Here is a 19,699-nt window from a genome sequence, read left to right on the forward strand (position 1 = left end):
CAAGTCCAACGGGGCATGGAAGATCTTTAAATCCCATAACCCTTACACTTTTTGAGCCTCTTTTGCCAATTTAGTTTGTTTTTTAAGGTGTGATTTTCCTCAGTCAGGTTGTTGACTCTCATTTAGCTGTTTGCTTTGTTTCCTTTGCCTGGTCATGTCTCCCCTCAGTCACTTGACCCCTGGGCTTTTTGCCACAGTAGGACTCTGCCACCACACAGGGGAGCTTCCATTCCAAATGCTGGGGTTTTCTCAGCTGCCGGAGGTATTAGTTGGGTGCCATCTCTGAATCCTCCTCATGCTCTGGCAAGCTGGACACACACCCTAGGACTTCCACCCTAGACTGCAATCCAGATCCAAGCAGGTAAAGCAAGAGCGATTACCCCTCAGACTGGTCACTTGGTCCCCCTGGTCCCCCTATGCTCTACAGGCCAGGAGTTGAAGCTGCCATGTGGCCCCAGCTAAGCCAAGGCTTCTCAGCTGATTCTTGCCCTGGGGGCAAAAGCCTAGGTACTCCCTCTTACTGTGTCTCAAAGTCCACACTGCACTGACCTCTCACTTTGTCCTTTGCATCTACGTGTTGATAAATCTGGAAATGGCTGCAGCTGCTGCTGATCTGGAGTCCCTCTGGCCAGCAGCTGGTCAGGCCCACCCTGGGGCTAAAAGCTCTGGCTCGCGCGGGACTGGGCTCAGCAACCAGAGCACTGCACTGGCCGATTCCTGCAGCCTGCCGGGCTGTCCTTAGTGGGAGGTTAGCTTCTCTGTGTCATTTTGTGGGTTCTGCAGCTCCAAAGTTTGTTCAGAGTCCCCTTTTTATATGGATTGGGGAGGGTGGAAGCCTCGTGGAGGTCCTGCTTCTGTTCCACCCCCAGAAGTCACTTTCTTAATGAAGTATTTTCTGGTCATATGAGTTTAGTGGTTAAACTCTGATGCTATTTGACATTAGGTCAAGGTAGATCCCAGCAGGCCCAGTCAGCATTGTTTGTTTCCTGGTCTCATAGCGGGTTGGTATTTGACTAGTCATCTCTCAAGTGAGGTACCTTTGTCACAGTGAGGATAGGGAGAGCCAGCTCAGAGTTCCTGCCTGAAGAGAACATCTGAACAATGGAAATGACCTGACTCTCCTCTGCTTACCTTTGCACTTCTCTTGTACTCCATTGTTTCATGTAATATAGCTCAAATACCCAAAGGGGTCTCTGATTCCATCAGATCGTGGGCTCTGGGCATTTCCTTCCAAAATGCAGATCACCATCCCTCCCAGCCTCTCTTCCGTGCAGCTCTTGCCCATATCCTGCCATCAGTTTGTACATCCCAATGTACAGCTCTTCCCCCTTGATTTTTCCTGACATTAATGAAGATATGAGAGGACAATAATTGGGAGCAAACATTGATTATCTCTTGCCCATACCCTGTGACAATACTGCCTATTTCACTTTTTTTCCTAATGACTTTCTTCCATAAGTAATATTTTTATGATATTCTGCTATGAACGCACATCCACCCATAGGCCTTTTCATTGTCCTCTGGGTGATTCTTGTTTTTAGTTCTTATGAGACGGTAGTGTTTCATGTAATACCGTTAAAGGATACTGACATTAAAAAACCTGATCTTTGTTTGGGATCCCCAAAAGAATTTTGCAGTTTCCCAAAGGCATCCTTCCTGCCTTTCCTAAATCCTCAGCTTAATTCATTGTCAGGATATACTTACTGAGGGGCAACACTCTAGTCTGCCCAATCCATTGAAGGGGCGCTGAGACCTCAAAACCATTATAGTCTGGGTAATAGGCTTCGTTCTTCATCTACTTTTTCCCCCCAAATGGATTATTGTTGTGAACCTGTTATATCCGTCTACCTCTCTTCCAATATCAATTCATTGAGGGCATTGATCTAGTTTTCATTGAATCTTTGTGCATTACTAGCACAGGGCTTAGTCAATTGTAGCAGTCACTTATTCAGCATTTGTTGAGTGAATGAGTAGAACCGCCTTTGGTCACGGTGTCACCGAATGTTATAGTTGGAGAAGACCTCCGAGGCCAACTTATTCAAACTGTACACTTGGGCCAGAATTCTTTCTCTGTCATTGACAAATGACCATCTCATGGTACCAGTGAGGGAGAACCTACTAAATTCCTTCCTTTGATTCACAGTTAAATGTGAGGCCAGCTTTCTTGGAGCAGATTCCTGAAACTGGAACGCTTGTTTGGTAGGTGGCTTTGGGCTTAGAGTCAGGAAGACCTGAATTTGATTCCTGCTGTGGATGTTAACTGTGTGACTCTGGGCAAGTCTTAACTCTCTAGGTCTCCTTTTCCTCATCTGTAAAATTGGAATGCCCGGTTTTTATGAAGATCAATTGAGGTTATATATATGAAGCTCTTTGCAAACTTTAAAACATCAAAATAATTCTAGCGATCATAATTATTTCTTTTCCCGGTGCTAGAATCTTCTCTCTGGATTCCTTCCTGGGCCTTCACACATGTTAATGAATGAAGGAAACTAGAGGAAAGGATACCTTTGTAATGTAAACACTTCCCTTCCTTTCCCAAGATAAAAGGGCTTTCTTTAAGCTGCTTCCCTTCGCACTCCCCAGGTTTTGGGCTTGGGAAGTGGCCAGGTACCTTTCTAAAGTTGTGCCACTGAACCTGGAAACTGCTGCTGCTCTTCTTCCCTAGGTACAACAGCTGACTGACTGAGTGGTTCAGAAAGTTCCCAGGACCACAGGTGACTTCCTGTTCTGCCTTAGAGACTTAGGGACTTCCCTACCTTTCTCTCCCCTTCCTCGTCTGCCCCAGCGGCTCCTGCTACCAGACTTCTCACCAGTGCTAGTAGATGTTTCAGCTGGGATAAAATTCCCTACGGGGAAGGAAGTAAAGATGGGAGATGTCTGGCTCTGCTCTGCCAGGCTTTTGGCTGCAATATTAGAACCAAAGCCTTCTGACTTCCCCCTTGGGAGGGGGTAGGTGTGGGGGAGTGGTACATTTTGCTTCCTTTTGAATGCCTGAGGGTGAGTGTTTGTAGTGGTGTTTGGGTGGTGTGCTGATACCCAGAGATAATAGTGATTTGCTTCCGTAATGAGTTTCCTGAATAATAAGTGTAATGTTCTATTTCTTTTTGTTACAGATGGAAGAAAAGAGGCGAAAATACTCCATCAGCAGTGATAACTCAGACACCACTGACAGTAAGACCTTTAATTCAAGGCTTTGAACATGATAACTAAACTACTCACCTCAAATTGGGAAGGCATTTGAATAATTACTTTGCTGGGTTTGGGGGGTGGGGTGGGGGTGGAACTTCCCTAGCTAGGTGTCACGTTACAGTGAATTGTACCTGGGCCTCAGTTCTTTGGAGAAGTTGAAAAAAAAAAACCCATAGCCACAACTGGACTCTACCCCCAGGAATTCTGTTTATCAGCTGACACTGTGTTCTGGTATCCAGGTTTGAGCCAGGGTGGGTCACCATACAGAACCAGCCTGTCTAGGCTTCTAGTAGGGAGAGATGGGGAGGGAGGGACAAAGGGAAAAATGAGGTAGAATCCATAAGCATATATTAAGCACCAGCTCTGTGCAAGGCACTGAGGAATAGATAAAAAACAGAAAAGTCCTACTCAGGAACCTTACATTCTCAGGGGAGAGGTGATGGGTATACGTAGAGGCATTTAAAAGATACAAGGTGATTTTGCAGGGGGGAAGGCACTAGCACCTGGGAGGGAGGAAAGAGAAACAGGAAAGACTTTGTGGAGGAGGTTATGTTGAATTATTTGGACTTTTGGAGAAAACTAAGAATCATAGAGTTCTCTGCACCCTAGAAACAGTTGTCTGGACCGAGTTAGGGACTGGAGAGTGGATGCAAATTATGCAACCCAAAGCACTCAATAGATTCCTCTTTTAGACACTTCGTATCACTAATGGAGAGGAACACAACCCCCTTTTTGTCACCAAAGAGAAAAACTGAGGCCTGGTCAAAGTCACAGAACAAAAGTAGAGACTTTTCTACCAAAGGTTTCATGTTGAAAACAAAACATTTTGGTATTGTGCTGAGGTATCAGCTGCCAAGGGAGAATCCCATGATTAGTCTAAAGTAGTCATTGGAAACCTCTTAAAAATCACATGACAACAATAATCCTCCTTGAGTTATTAAAAAAAAAAAGGCCTCATCCCTGTAGAGGATCTCCTGATTTACCAAGTTCTTATAATGATAAGAATGCTGGGCTAGGAGTCCAGGCACCTGCATTCGAGCCTCAGATTTGCCACCTTACTATGCCTGTAGCCTGGGACAAGTATCTTCATTTCTCTGGGTCTCAGTCTCCTGTAAAATTAGGACTAGATGGCCTCTACACCTCCCATCTCTGAAGGCAGGCATCAACATCCTCTTTTTTGTAGGTGATGAAACAGGCTGAAGGTTAAGCTATTTTTCTAGGGTCCTCTGAAGCCATCTAGAGAGAGGAGTTAGGACTCCAGGGGTGGGGGGAAGGTAGAGGGGGTTTCTGCTGTTCATCTGAGTATAAAGCCCAAAGACCCCCGTAGGGGTCTTGGAACTTAGCAATCAGACAAGTTTGGATAGAGGAAGGCTTTGGAGCATTGTAAATAAGCAAAATTGTGTCTGTAAGGCAGAGGCATCAATTAAAGAGAATCCTTCTACCTCAGAAAAGAATACCCTTACAATTGTCACTTTCTACTCCATTTAGATTAACAATCTTTTCCTCCCTTCCCCCTGTTTTCCACCCCTGATTAGGCTGCTTCTTTCTTGATCTACCTAAGTCTCTATTCCTTTCAGGCCCAGTCAACAATTGGAAAAGTTTGGGGGCCAGGGGAGAAGAGGCAGGCTATAAAAAGCTTTAAAAGCCAGAGGGTTTTATACCGTGTTTCCCCGATAATAAGACACTGTCTTATTAAATTTTTTGGACAGAAAAACACCAGAGGGCTTATTTTCAGGGGAGGGCTTATTTTAATGAACATTGACAGCAATTTTAATAAACAGGTAAATGTGAACAAAAAAATGTACCTTTATTCAATAAGCAAATCACTGGGGAAGAACAGAATGACGCAGTCACTGCTGCAGCTCTGATTGGATGCAGCTCGGAGCGCGGCGTGCGTTTCATGGGGGGGGGACGGTGCATACAGAGGGTACCGTAATGTAGCGTGTAGCGCAGGGGATCACCTTCACTACAGTAGCAATCTCAATAGGGCTTATTTTTGGGGGAGGGCTTATTTCAGAGGAATCTTACACAGTAAGGGGAGGGCTTATTTTCGGGATAGGTCTTATTATCGGGGAAACACGGTATTTGATCCTAGAGAAGATACAGAGGGTTAGGGGGGTGGGGGGAGGTAATATGGTCAGACCTGTGCTTTACAAAGCTCATTCGGACAGCTGAGTGGAGGATGGACTGGAGGCAGAGAGACCAACCAGCAGTTTAAGATGTTAGACATGTGAGACTGGAGGTCTGGAGAGAGGTCAGAGATGGATAAGTAGATTTGAGAATCATCAACATAGAGATGATAATTTAATCCATGGAAGCTGGTGCTGGGTACATATTGGGCACACAAAAGATAAAAGGGGAACACAGCCCCTGCCCTAAAAAGTTTACATTATACAGCAAGGAAGATACACGCACACATACACACACACTTGAAACTTTGAAGATGCACAGATATCCAACTAGGGAGTTGGCTTTATGGAGGCATCGTGCCAAGTCTGACCTTGAAAAGAGGGCTTGGGAGACTCTTCAGGTGCAAGGGACAGGATAAGGTGGGGGGTAGTGAAACAGGACAGATGAGTATTGAAGAACAGGGTGTAAAGGAAGGGTAGCATTTTGGTGGGTGGGAGCTTAGACTTTTGCTTTCTCTGGGTTTGTGCCTGGCGTCTCCCCGGCAGAGCATTAGACCAGGTGGGCTCCTGCTTCAACAATGGCAGCTTGATATGGCCAAAGGAGCCTTGGATTGTAAAGGGGAGGCTGGGCTAGCTCTTTACGATATTGTGTGAAGTTAGACCATTTACTGCCGGGTTGCTCCTTCCTTTTAATTAAGGATTTGCACCAAATCATCTGAGGGGACTTTTAACTCTGGGACTTGGTTTCCGAATTGTATCTGCCCCTTTGGCCAAAAGCCAAATTATCTTTTCCTAAAATGGAAAGCTTAGGGAATGTGAGCCTATGATAGTCTGAGGCCTCAGAACCTTTATCTCAGTAGACTTTGATATGCAAGCTGAATGAAGAAAAACTTCTCCCTCCCACTATAGTAATTGGTTACAATTGTAAACAAAACTTTGACCTTTTTTGATGACTTTACTTAGTAGGAGAAGGAAGTGTTGTTATGGTAGATGGGAGCTTTTTTGCCTTGTGGGAGGAACTTGGTTCTGAGAAAGTAAGTGGAAGCTTTTGATTATTCCTTTTTTTTTTGATACCACTGAGTGGATTATGTATGGGAAGATAAGAAATTTCTGAATGGAGAAATTGTAAAAGTTCCCATGGACTGTTTTTCAGAGGTTGGGGAGCTAGAAATAGGTTCTTCCCTTACTGTTTCTTTCTCCTCTCAAAGCCCTCTGTCTTCCATAGATGTCTGGATTCCTAGCATGACCTTAAAAGGAACGAATAGTGACCCTAGAGCTATTTCAAGAAGCCTCATTGCAAAGGTGTACATTTCCAGTGTGTGATGACATTTTAGGGATATGGTGATTGTCTGCTCTGCTACATTAAAGTTGAAACATGTAGTAGCTAGGTGGTCCTAAAGCTATACCTCCTAGGCCATATTTGGGAGCTGTATCCAGTTTTTAACCTGATTCTTCTGATCAGCCTCAAAAGGACTGTGGGGCAGGTTTAAAAAGGGGAAAGACATTATTTCCGTTTCATAGATGAGAAAACAGAGTCACAGACGAAGGAAAAGGACCTTCACACAATCGTGGAGTAGACAGAGTAGAATAGAAGACCCCAGTTTCTTCGGATCTCTAGCTGTCATCCTAGGTAACTGAAGATGGTGGTGGGAAGAAAGGCATGGCTATGTAGTGTTTCCTGAGTCTTAACTTTACAGATAAGAGGAACATACCCAGCATTTAAGGCCCAGTTGGCCTCCAGCTGAGATCCTATGTCTCTCTCTGTCTCTCTCTCTCTCTGTCTGTCTCTCTCTCATCTTTGTGATGTCTAGTTCACAGGAAGTTCAGAGTTTCCAATAGCTTACTTAGAACTTTTGGTTAGTTGCTGCTCCCCTGGCTTCCCCAAAACTAGTCTTTATTATTCCATGGGAATAAATTGCTGTTTAACTTGATTTAAATTTTTAATTTTTAGGCAACTTTTAATATAAACTCTATTTGGTTTAGCCATAAAAGGTCAGTACTGTGGCTAAGGTTTGTCCAGGGTTGACGGTTTGATCTTCCAGGGAATACGTGGCCCTCTGGGAGCTTGCCAGGTCTCTGGGCTGGGGAGCCATTTTTGTGGATAACCTTCCCTCTATTTCTTTCTAGGTCATACCACCTCCAATTCAAGATGTTCCAAGATTCCCACCAACAAGCCCAGTTGGCCCAGGCAAAAAGAGAAGAAGCCGTCAGAGGTGTGTCTGATTTCCTCCTCAAATTCTCTGGAGATGAAATCTCCCCAGTCCCAGGGCTAGAACATGAGTTCATTTTCCCTGAAGAATCAAGAGAAATAGGGAAGTGTGGGTTTATAGCAGGCCCAGAAACTTTTCATAGTTCAGAGACCAGTATTAATCCTGTAGAACATTCATTCATTCAACAGCAAGTCTGTGTAGAATATTTGTCATGGGCTGAGTTCCACCCAGTATTGCTTTCTGACCGGGGGCTGGGGGGGTGGGGGTGCCAGGGAGGGAGGTATGGCATGTGGAAGAAGGGTAAGACTTGGTTCCTGTCCTAGCAGAGTTTCCAGAATGGCTGAGAACACCAAGCATGAACATAAGAGATAACTGACTAACTTAGACTTTGCGTATACTTAGCCCTGGATGAGAAGCCCCAGACAGAAGCAGCCGTGGGCTAATGGCCTGAAAACTCAACTTAGAGTCAGAGGGCCTAGGTCTTGGCAATGCTACTGCTTAGCCTTGAGCAGATGGACCTCCTTGGGTTTGTAGAATGAGGGTTTTAGCCTGGATGATCTAGGTGCCCTTCCAACCATCAATCGAGGGTTTCCAAGAGGGGAAGGAGTTTAGGGGAAGGAAAGGAGAGCCTTAAGTAGCACAGAAGCAGGAAGGGAACTTTAAGGTAGCCGCCTTGGGCTGGGCATGCAGTTCTTAATTAAAAAAGAAGAAGAAGTCACATTTTCCAACCAGAGGCAGGAGAATCCGGAAGGCATTCTCATAATCCATCAGAGCTGGGAGGGACTTCAGAGATCACCCACCTTCCTTATTTGGCAGATGAAGACACTGAATCTTAGGGTAAGAAAGGACTTGCCCAAAGTCATATATTAAGTCGCTTCCAGAGCCTGGCCTAGGACCAGATCTTGATTCCCAGGCCAAAGTTCTTTTCATTGGGAATTTGAGCCTAGTTAGCCCAGGAAAAGGTTCATGGTTCTCTTGCCTCATCCCACCTGACACCAGAGCCTGCCTGAAAAGGGAGGTTGAGACTGGTCCTGAAGGAAGCCACTAGTCCCCTGGGCTCAGAAAGCTTGTCTGGGGATTGGGTATCCTCAACAAAATTTTAAAATAGGAGAAAAGTTTAACCCTTTAATTCTTCTTGGTGACAGAACGTCAGAGTGTGGGGGTTGGGGGAGAGGTGAGTAAGGGAGGTATTTTCTAAGCTTGCCCTTTGGCTAGAGGTCAGAGGCCACTTTCCTCAAGTTTTCACAGCACTTGATGTGAATGTGATCTCATTTGAGCCTTAACAACAATGCTTTTCTGGTGTTATCACCTTTTTACATCTGAGTCTCCCAGATGTTGACCTGTTCGTGATCACAAAGCTAGGAAGTGTCAGAGGCAGAATTTAACCTAAATCTTCCTGTTTCTAAGTCTAGAACTTAGCTCTCACTTTGGAAATTTAGTACATTCTCTGTCCCACAATTTTATAGGTAGAAAAACAGGCCCAAGGGGAAGTGACTTACCCAAAGTCACAAAATTAGTAACTCCTGACATTCAAACCCAGCTCCATTGACTTAAAATCCAGGTTTCTTTCTCTCTGTCCACATGGCCATAGGGAGCCAGTGTGGTATAGTAGTGGTAGATTTTGGTTTGAATTCCTTCTCAGACACTTCCTGGCTGTGTGACTTTGGGCCAGTCCCTTAGACTCTTAGTGTCCTCATCTGTGAAATGAGAGAGAATATTAGTATCTGCCTCATAGGGTTATTGTGAGGCTCAAATGGGATAATAGCATCATAGATTGAAAGCTCATAGGGACCTCCAAGGCAATGAGTCCAACCCCCTTTTATTACTGATGAGGAAACTAAGGCCCAGGGAAGTTGTGTGACTTGGCCAGGGTCACACAGGTAGTAAGCATCAGAGTTGGGGTTTGAACACAGGTCCTTTGACCCCGAAGCCAATGCTGTTTTTACGGTAGAGCACTTTGTAAACCTTAAGATGGTGTATAAATATTCACTATTGCTAGTCATTTAACATCTTAGACTGCACTCCCAAGGACAAGCTTCAGGGTTAAAACACCAGCTCTCCCAAAGTCATTGTGGGAGAGAAAGCTGGATTCTCCCTGTGGCAATGATGGGGCTTTAAAAGCACGAAGGAGTACTTAAATAACAGCTCATTTTTATGCAGTGCTTTCAGGATGGCAAAGCATCTTACTGTGCATTATTTCATTTGATCTTTACTGCAACCCTGTGAGGTAAGTAATGGAGTTGGATGAGATGAGTAAACAGAGGCTTGAAGGTTAAGTTACTGCCCAAGGTTGCAGGTATGGGTGGAGAAGTTGGTTTTCAAGCCTGGAACTTGTGACTTCAAAGTCAGATGGTTTTTCCCCCACAGCCACACAGCTGTGGCTTGTTCTTAGTTGATTTTCCTAGCCTTAGTCAGAGTGTGTGATGCCTACAAGCTTCTTGCTCAACTTCAGACCCTAACCAGGAGACTTTTTTCCAGATAACTTGTCACTGTTCAGGCAGAGACATGCGTACCTTTGCTGTGCATTGACTGCAGTTGTTCCTGTAGTTCGGTATGAGAAGCCTCCTGAGCCTGGTGCTCAGAGGCACTTGGGGGTTTATTGTTGGGAAGCTGGTGAACACCGATGGGGGGGGTAGAGCTCAGCCTTCAGAAGCTCTTCTTCCCTGCCACCCACCCTTCCCCTCCATCCAGCCTCTCCTTTTTCTTCTCTATAACTTGTGGTGGGCCAGAGATGGTGGGAGGGTGATAGGGAGCCAAGAAAAACATGAGAAAAATAGAGACATAACAGCCTATAGGGGAGCAGTGAATGACATTTTAATGTGAAAATTGCCTGAGAATAGGCATGGGTTTGTGTGGGCATGTGCCAATTATATGCAAGCAATGCTAATTTTTCCTAACTGCAGCAGAGCCCTGGTATAACATGTGCCATCACCCCCCAGTACAGACCAGCTCCTTCTTTCAGTAAAAGCCTGATGCAGCTGAGTAGCCTGCGTGAAGTGGGCACTGGCCCCTGCCACACAGAGAGGCCTTCTTATGTTTTGTATGACTGGTTTCAATTCAGTTCTATAAACGTTTATCCGAGGTTTCTTCCAAATCTAAATCTTGTGATCCTGTTAATCACCTCTATGCAAAGCAAACATGGGCGATATAAGATTCATATAGAAAAGTGTTCTCCAAGGCAATTTGAGGCAGGGAAGGAGAAAGGAATAAACATTTCTCTGACACCTGCTATGTGCCAGGCGCTGTGCTAACCACTCCAGATACTCTCATTTCAGCCTCACAACCCTGGCGGGGGGGAGGGGGTCGCGCTGCCATTATCCCCATTTTACAGTTGAGGAAACTTAAGCAAACAGAAGTTGAAGTGACTTCCCCATACTCACACAGCTAGTAAGTATGTGTGTGGCTGCATTTGAACTCAGGTCCTCTTGACTCCAGGATCAGTGCTCTACCCACTGTGCCACCTGGTTACCAAGAGCAATACAGGAGGAAGAGGGACATAGTAGGCACGGCAGTGGCCTGTGTCAGTGCATCTGCAGCCTGAAGTGTTTGAAGAACTGAGATGGAAAGGTCTGGGACACAGCAGGGGGCCGTATTGTGAAATCCATGCTTCTCTGCCCAGCTGGGGACAATGGGAGAGCCACTGATGGTTTTTGAACAGGACAGGGACATGTGCACGTGGTTGAGGAAGGAAATAGATTGGAGAGGGAAGAGACTGGAATAGAGCCTTCAGAATGGTCTGCAATGGTAGCTCAGGTGGGAGAAGTGAGGAGAGCCTGAGCAAGGCTGGTGGCTGCATGAGTAGAGAAGAGGGTGGATAGAATGGACAGGACTTGGCAGAGAGTAAAGATAGTGCTTCCAAACTTAGGAATTTGGGTGATTAGAAGGAGGCAGGGATGCTCTCAGCGGAATTTGGGAAATGGGGACGAGCAGCTCTGCTGGAGAAGAGAGTCTCTCTCAGGTATGTCGGGGACATCTAGGAAGGACTCTAGCCAAGGAGAGATAAGGTTTAGATAGTGGTTTTTGGGGAGTTAATAGTACATGGATTCAACCATGGGAACAGGTGTGGTTATTAAGGGAGAGAGAAAGAGCGAGCATTCAGATAGGTAGGAGAGCCAAACCAGAATAGTATCAAGGAATCCAGGGGAGGGAAGACTATTCCAGTGGACAACAGTATCAAACTGGAGGATGAAGGCTGTGAAAAGGCCATGGGCTTTAGCTGTTAAAAGACCATTGATAGCTTTTTTTTTTTGCCTTTTTGGAGGGCAATTGGGGTTAACTTGCCCAAGGTTACATGGCTAGTTTGTGTGGGTGTGGGTGTTAAGTGTCTGAGGCCGGAACCAAACTTGGGTCCTCCTGACTCTGGGGCCGACGCTTTACTCACTGCGCCACCTCGCCGCCCCCACTGATAGCTTTTGAGAGAACAGTTTCAGTCAGGAATGGGATCAGAAGCCAGATTACAAAAAGATTTAAAAGTAAGTGGGGGGAATATAGAAGTAGAGGCAGAGAATTTCGCTATGAAAGGGAAGAGCTATAAGATGATAGCTTGAGGGGATGATATTTTGAAAGGAGGGTTTCTTTTTTATTTTATTTTATTTTTATTTCTAAGCTAAAGGAAACCTGAGTGTTTGTAGGCAGCAGGAGAGGAAAGACTGAAGATTAGAGAGAAGGAATGATCTAGGCACAGAGTTCATAAAGAAAACTCTGTGTGTTAGGATTGTGGGTACCAGCAGAAGGCTTGACCCTGGCAAAAAGAAACGCTGCCTCTTCCGCAGAGATGGGAGTAAGGAGAAGAGGACTGGTGGGAATGTGGGAGCATTCTGAGGTGTGTCATAGGCAGATGAGGGAGGTCACAGAGTGTAGGTTCTGTTTCCTTGGTAAAGAAGATGGTGAAATCTGCCACAACAGGAGGGAATACTGAGGATGGAATCAGTCAACAAAAATGTAAAAGGATTGATTAGTCGTGACTTTTAGGAAGGAAACTATAGTGGAAGACTGTTTCTTAGGGCTTACTGAATACATATAGCTTTAGTGAAAAAAGGTAGCATGGAGTAGTTGAGAGATCAGAGGGACTGGCTGTGAGCTTCCTCTTTTTCTCTTCATCTCACTGCCTGTTTGACATGATCCTCCACTATCTCCTTCCTTACTCTAGTCTTTAATGAAGAGACGCCCTTCTCTTAGACACAGTCAGACCTTCTACACACATCCTCCAGCCCCTTCCCCTCTCATCTTTAGCAGGTTGTCCTGACAATCCTTTCTCCAATCTTCAGTCTTTCACTTTCCCCTGGTTCCTTCCCTTCTGCCTCCAAACAAACCCAGGCCTCCCTGACCCAGAGGAAAAAAAAATAAAAATCTCAGTAGATTCTACCGCACCACTCCCTCCCCCAACCCTTTGTCTCTCTCTCTCTGTTTTCTTTTCTTTTTTTTTTTTAAGCAATTGGGGTTGAGTAACTTGCTCAAGGTTACACGGCCAGTTATTTCTGGGTGTGGTGCCAAGTATCTGAGCCCAGATTCGATCCCCAGGTCATCCCGACACTGGGGCCGGTGCTCGCTCTTGCTGAGCCACCTGGCCTCCCCTTCTCTCTCTGTTAATCCTCTGCATTCCAGTTTCTGATCTCACCATTCTTCTGCCACTTTCTCTCGAAAGTTACTGGTGATCTCTTAATTGCCAAATTTAATGGTCTTTCCTCAATTCTCATCCTTCTCAAGCTTACTTTGAGACTTGACACCATTAAGTACCACCTTTTTCTAAATAGTCCTTGGGTTTTTCATGACCTTGTGTATCACCAAAGCAATATTCACAGCACTGATGGGGACTGTGAATATGCTGGCATAGTTCTGAATCACAAAATATAACAAGACAGAAGCAAAACATTTATTCAGACACCAGAAAACTGAATCCATCATAGCAACAAAGAACTTAATACACCTTATCACTGCAGAAAGTAACACCATCCCAAAGCCTCAGCCTTCCCACAAACATTCACAATCCTAGGTGTCGTCTTACCTGTTCCCTCTCTCTCTCCCTCCATTCTGACTGTTCTGACTCCCAGCTTCCTCTCAGCTCTGCTCCACCCATTCAACAAACTCCTTCTACCACAGACTTCATGCCACCTATTAAGGGGCAGGGAAGATCTTCAAATTCCTATTACTATTATAGCTTGCTCTTAATTGTTTCTCTTTCTACCTGTCTGATCTTTGCTCCCATCTCCTTTGCTTGATCATGTTATGTCCCAAGGTTCTGTTGTGGGCTTTCTTCTCTTTCCTTTCTATACTTTATCACTTAGTGACCTTTTCCTTTCTACTGGGCTTAATGTTCATCCCTAACTAGACAACTTCTGTGTTGTATCCAGTCTTTTTCAAGTCCTAAATCACTAACTGCCAATTGAGTGTTTCACACTGAATGCCCTAGGCATCTCAAACTCAATATGTTTAAAAGAGAACTCATTATCTTTCTTTTTTAAAATAATTTTTATTGATGTCTTGTTTTTATATCACCAGCGTTACTCCCCATATTCTATCCTATCCTCTCCAAGAGGCATCCCATATAATAAAGGATATTTTTAAGGAGAAAAAAAAAAGAGTAATAAGATGAAAACAGTTTTCAAAGTTGAACAGTATATCAAAAAAAAAGTCTAAAAATGTATGCAGTGTACTCACACTTGTAGACCAAAGGAATACAACTGGGATATCTTCTCATATCTCTTCTTTGAGGCCATTTTTGTTCTTTATAATTTTACAGCATTCATATTTGCTTTATAAGGTGCTTCTTTCCATTTGCATTGGTTTTTTTTTATTTTTCAAATGCTTTATTAACTTCTGATTTACATCATTCATTCATTTCCACCAGATTTTGAGTTACAAATTTTCTCCCCGTTTTTTTCCTACCCACCGCCCCAAAATGTATGTGTGTGTGTGTGTATATATATATATATATATATATATTTATTTATTTATTTATATCTGAAACATGATACTCAGTTTTGCTGGGTAGGTGATTCTTGGTTTTAATCCCAGCTCCTTTGACCTCCGGAATATCATATTCCAAGCCCTTCGATCCCTCAATGTAGAAGCTGCCAGATCCTGGGTTATCCTGATTGTGTTTCTACAATATTCAAATTGTTTCTTCCTGTGTGCTTGTAATACTCTCTCCTTGATCTGGGAATTTTGGAACCTGGCTATAATATTCCTAGGAGTTTTCTTTTTGGGATCTTTTTCAGGAGGTGATCGGTGGATTCTTTCAACCTCTATTTTGCCCTCTGGTTCTAAAACATCGGGGCTGTTTTCTTTGAGAACTTCCTGGAGGATGGTTTCTAGGTTCTTACTTTGATCATGGCTTTCAGGCAGTCCAATAATTTTTAGATTATCTCTCCTGGATCTATTTTCCAGGTCAGTGTTTTTTTCCCACGAGATATTTCACATTGCCTTCTATGCTTTCATTTGTTTAGATCTGTTTAACAGCATCTTGATTTCTCATGAAGTCATTCGCTTCCATTTGTTCCAGTCTAATTCTGAAGCAATGATTCTCCTCATTGGCTTTTGAGCTTCTTTTTCCATCTGGCAAATTCGGCTTTTTAAGGCATTCTTTTCCTCATTGCCTTTTTGAGCCTCTTTTGCCATTTGAGTTAGTCTATTTTTTAAGGCGTGATTTTCCTCAGTCAGGCTGTTGACTCTCATTTTGTAATTTTCTTGCATTGTTCTCATTTCTGTTCCCAATTTTTCCTCCAATTCTCTTATCTGCTTCTTAATGTCTTCTATGGCCTGTAACCAGCTTATATTTTCCTTTGAAGCTTTTGGTGCAGGAGTTCTGACTTCATTGTCTTCCTCCTGTTCCATGCTTTTCTCCTTTATGTCTCCAAAATAGGAGTGTAATGTTGGAATCTTCTGTCTGCTTTGTTTCCTTTGCTTGGTCATGTCACCCCTCAGTCACTTGATCCCTGGGCTTTTTGCCGCAATAAGACTCTGCCACCAGACGGGAGCTTTTGTCCCAAACGCTGGGTGTTTTCTCAGCTGCTGGAGGTATTAGATGGGTGCCCTCTCTGAGGCAAGCTGGACACACACCCCAGGACCTCCACCCTAGACTGCAATCCAGATCCAAGCGGGTTAAAGCAAGAGCAGTTACCCCTCAGACTGGTCGCTTGATCTCCCCCTACACTCTGCAGGCCAGGAGCTGAAGCTGCTACATGGTGCTGGTTTGCTGTGCACAGCGGGTCAGTGGCTTTTCGCCCCGGGGGCAAAAGCCAATGCACCCCCACTTATTGGATCCCAAAGTCCAGACTGCACTGACCTCTCACTTTGTCCTTATCATCCATGTGTTGATAATTCTGGAAACAGCCACAGCTGCTGCTGATCTGGAGTCCCTCTGGCCAGTGGCTGGTCAGGCCCTCCCTGGGGCTAAAACCTCAGCATAGAGCTGGGCTTGGCTCCCAGAGCGCTGCGCTGGCCACTTGCTGCCGGCCTGCTGGGCTGTCCTTAGCGGGAGGTTAGCTTCTCTGTGTCATTTTGTGGGTTCTGCAGCTCCAAAGTTTGTTCAGAGTCCCCTTTTACATGGATTGGGGAGGGTGGAAGCCGGAGCCGATTGGAGGTTCCACTTCTCCTCCGCCATCTTCTCCATTTGCATTGTTGAAATCATTACGTATATTGTGTTCTTGTCTCTCCTTAACTTTGTTTTCATTAGATCATGTAAATCTTTCCAAGCGTCTTCGTTACTCACCATTATTCATACAGTAATATTCTATTTTATATAGGTTTTTCTCTTCCCCAGTCTATGGGTATCTATTTTGTTTCTAGTTCTTTGCTATCACAAAGAGTGCTGCTATAAATATTTTGGTGTATGTGGGGCCTTTCTTATCATTGACCTCTTTGGATTATAAACCTAGTAGTGAAACCTCTGCATCAAAAGGGCATGGGTATTTTAGGCACTTTATTTGCATAATTCCAAATTACTTTCCAAAATGCTTGTACTGATTCACAGAGCCATCAACAGTACTCTGGCTCTCTTATCTCCCCACAAATCTTCCAACATGAATTATTGTCTTGTTTTTGATTTGCAGGTTGTGAGGTTAAACCTCAGGATTGTTTTGCCTTTCTCTTACTAATTATTTGGTACATTCTTTCATATAGTTGTTAAAAATTTGCAATTACTTAGAGAACTGTTCAGATTTATTGAAGAATGGCTTTTGGACTTAATATCAATCTGTTCCCTTATCTGAGACATTTGATACGGGAATTTTGCCTCCCCGATTTGACTGCTTCCCTTACTATCATAAATGCATCAGTTTTGTTCATGCAGTTTTGAAGTTAGCTATTTAAACTTTTGTAGCTGACTTCTCACACTTACTTGGCTAAGGATATATCTCCTACCCGTAGCTGTGGGAGGTGTATGGAATATTAAAGTCACATATCCATTTTGAATTTACTGTAGAATATTGTGTAGGCATTGATCTAAGCCTAATTTCTGCTAGACTGCTTCCCAGTTTTCCCAGTAGATTTTAAAAAAAAAATCAAATAGAGAGTCCTTTCCTAAGTAATTTAAGTTTTCCAGTTATTGAACAGTGGATTATTGATTTCCATTGTTTCTAATTCTCTCTTGTAAGGTATCTTCCATTGGTCTGCTTTCTATTTTTTTTAAACCAGTATCAAATGGTATTGATGACTCCTACTTTATAATACAGTTTGAAACCTGGAAGTACTATTTTCTTTTCTTCCCCTGACTCTTCATTATTTTCTTTGACATTTTAGATATCTTATTTCTCTAAGCAAATACTTTTAATATTTAAGTTATGAAAAATAGCTCTTTAATAATTGCCATTTTTATTATATGGGCATGGCTCAGCCATGAGCACTAAATATTCCTCCAGCTATTTAAGTTGTTATTTATTTTAAGGAACACCTTGTAGCTTAATCTATACAAATATTTTGTGTGCCTTGGTATATTGATCCCCAGAGACTTTATGTATTTTGTAGATACTTCCAATGAAATTTCCTGTCTATTATTGCTTCTTGGATTTTATGATTATTATGTAAACATTCTGTTGATTTTTGTGGGTTCACTTTGTAGGCTAAAACTTTGCTGAAGCTATCATCTCAATAAACATCTTTGCTGATTCCTTAGGATTTTCTAAGTAAAACATCATGTCATCAGTAAATTGGGGTAGTTTTATCTTCTCTTTTATACCTTTAATTTTGTTATTTTTATCTAATTGCTATTGGTAGCATTTCTAAAATTATATTAAATGATAATGGTTAGAATGGGCATTCTTACTTTACTTCTGTATTTTTTGGAAAAGCTTCTAGTGTATCCTTATGGAATATTGCTTTTGGCTTTGAAAAGTAATTTTTCTGATATTAAGATAATTTCTTCAGTACCTGTACTTTGTATGTTTGTTTGTTTGCTTTTAAGTGTAAATGAGTGTTGTACTTTGTCAAAGACTTTTTATGCATCTCTTTAGATAACAATGTGGCTTTGGATGCTTTTTTTTTATGCTTTTGTTTTTTAACGTAATTTATTATGGTGATGGTTTTCATAATGTTGAAACATCTGTGCATCCCTGTTATGAATGCAACTTTGTCATAATTAAGTATTTCTTGCATGCATTGCTATAGTCTGACAGGATTATTAGAAATATTTGAATCAATATTCATTAATGATATTTACCTTTGTATTAACCTTCCCTGGATGAGGTATTTATGCAATATTTGTATCATAAAAGGAATCTGTTAGGGTGCTTTCTTTCTCAGTTTTTGAGAAAAATTTCTATAGTATTGGTATTATTATTTAAAAGTTTGTTAGAATTCTTGTGAATCCATTAAGATGAGAAGGGTTGGTTTTTTTTTCTTTGATAGTTCATTTGCAATTAGTTTTATTTCTTTTCATGAGATTGGATTATTTAATTTTTTAAAAATTTATCTTTTAAAACATTTTGGTCTTCTATAGTTCAGATTTTAAAAAAGATATTCCTCTGTTTCTTTTTTGTTTGTTTTGTTAGCATATATTTTCATAGTAGGCACCAATCATTCTTTTTATTTCTTTGGGTTTTGTTGTGAGTTCACCTGGGTTTTGTTGTGTTTTCAAATCTTGTTTATTTCTTATTTTGTTGATTTGATTTTTTTTCTCATTTTTACATAGGTTGGCTGAAGGTGTCTCAATTTTGTTAGTCTTTTCAAAGTATCAGTCTTAGTTTTTTGTTTATTATTTCTAAATTTTTATCTTACCTATTTCTAATTTTCATAATCTCTGCTTTTGTGTTTTTCTTAGATTTGTTCATTTATTGACTTTCTAATTTTTAAAGATGCCTATTCAATTCATTAATACTCTCCCTTTCTATTTTGTTAATGTATGTTTTTAGGGATATAATTTTTCCCCTGAGGACTGCTTTAGCTGCATCCCAGGATTTTGGTATGTTGTTTCATCATTATAGTTTCTTTTCATGTAATTATCGTTTCTATGATTTGTTCTTTAACCTGCTCATTATTTAGGATTTCATTGTTTAGTGTCCTTTTGGCTCTGTGTCTTTTGCTTGTGTTCCCTGAGCTCTTACTATTTTTATTGAGTTATGGTCTGTAAAGGATTTGTTTACTATTTCTGTATTTTTTTACATTTATTTGCAATATCTCTTTAGCTTCATGCATGGTAAATTTTTTGTGAAAGTTCCATGTGAGTACTGAAAATTAAGGCTTTAGTGTTTTTAGCAGTACCATTTAGAAGATACCAAAAGTTTTTCATTTCTTTCTTTATTTTATTTTTAAAATGCTTTATTAACTTCTGATTTACATCATTCATTTCCGCCAGATTCTGAGTTACAAATTTTCTCCCCATTTTTCCCCTACCCACTGCCGCAAAATAGCAGTCCCACAGAATATCCCCTCCTCCAATCTGCTCTCTCCCATATTTTCTCCCATACCCCTTTCCACTTTTCCAGTGGATCTCTATGCCCCAGTGCCTGTATATCTTATTTCCCAATTACATGTAAAATAGTATTAATAATAGTATATATGTATATGTGTATGTGTGTGTGTGTGTATATATATATATACATATATATTTATTTGATATTTGATTTTAAAACTTTGAATTCCAAATTGATTCCCTTCCTCCCTTGTCACCCACCCTTACACTGGGAAGATAAGCAGTTCAGTATAGGTTGTACATGTGTGGCTAATGCAAAACAATAA

At 42.2% G+C, this 19,699-nt stretch overlaps 1 protein-coding gene across 8 annotated transcripts in view; it reads left to right on the top strand.

Annotated features, from left to right (window-relative positions):
• JADE2 (jade family PHD finger 2) overlaps positions 1–19,699 on the top strand; it is a 196,068-nt gene that overhangs the window by 23,466 nt on the left and 152,903 nt on the right. For 7 of the 8 annotated variants that reach the window (XM_069091849.1, XM_069091848.1, XM_069091853.1 and 4 more), the window contains exons 2-3: positions 3,114–3,171; positions 7,446–7,531. In XM_069091849.1, coding sequence (XP_068947950.1) covers positions 3,114–3,171; positions 7,446–7,531 — 144 coding nt within the window. Of the gene's footprint in view, positions 1–1,809; positions 2,200–2,665; positions 2,715–3,113; positions 3,172–7,445; positions 7,532–19,699 lie in introns of those variants that run through there. The other variant, XM_069091851.1, reaches the window with a different exon arrangement.

This window comes from Petaurus breviceps, unplaced genomic scaffold, assembly GCF_028583685.1.
Source record: "Petaurus breviceps papuanus isolate PSGF00001 unplaced genomic scaffold, PetGlider_PUasm1.0 189, whole genome shotgun sequence".
Taxonomy (NCBI): domain Eukaryota; kingdom Metazoa; phylum Chordata; class Mammalia; order Diprotodontia; family Petauridae; genus Petaurus; species Petaurus breviceps.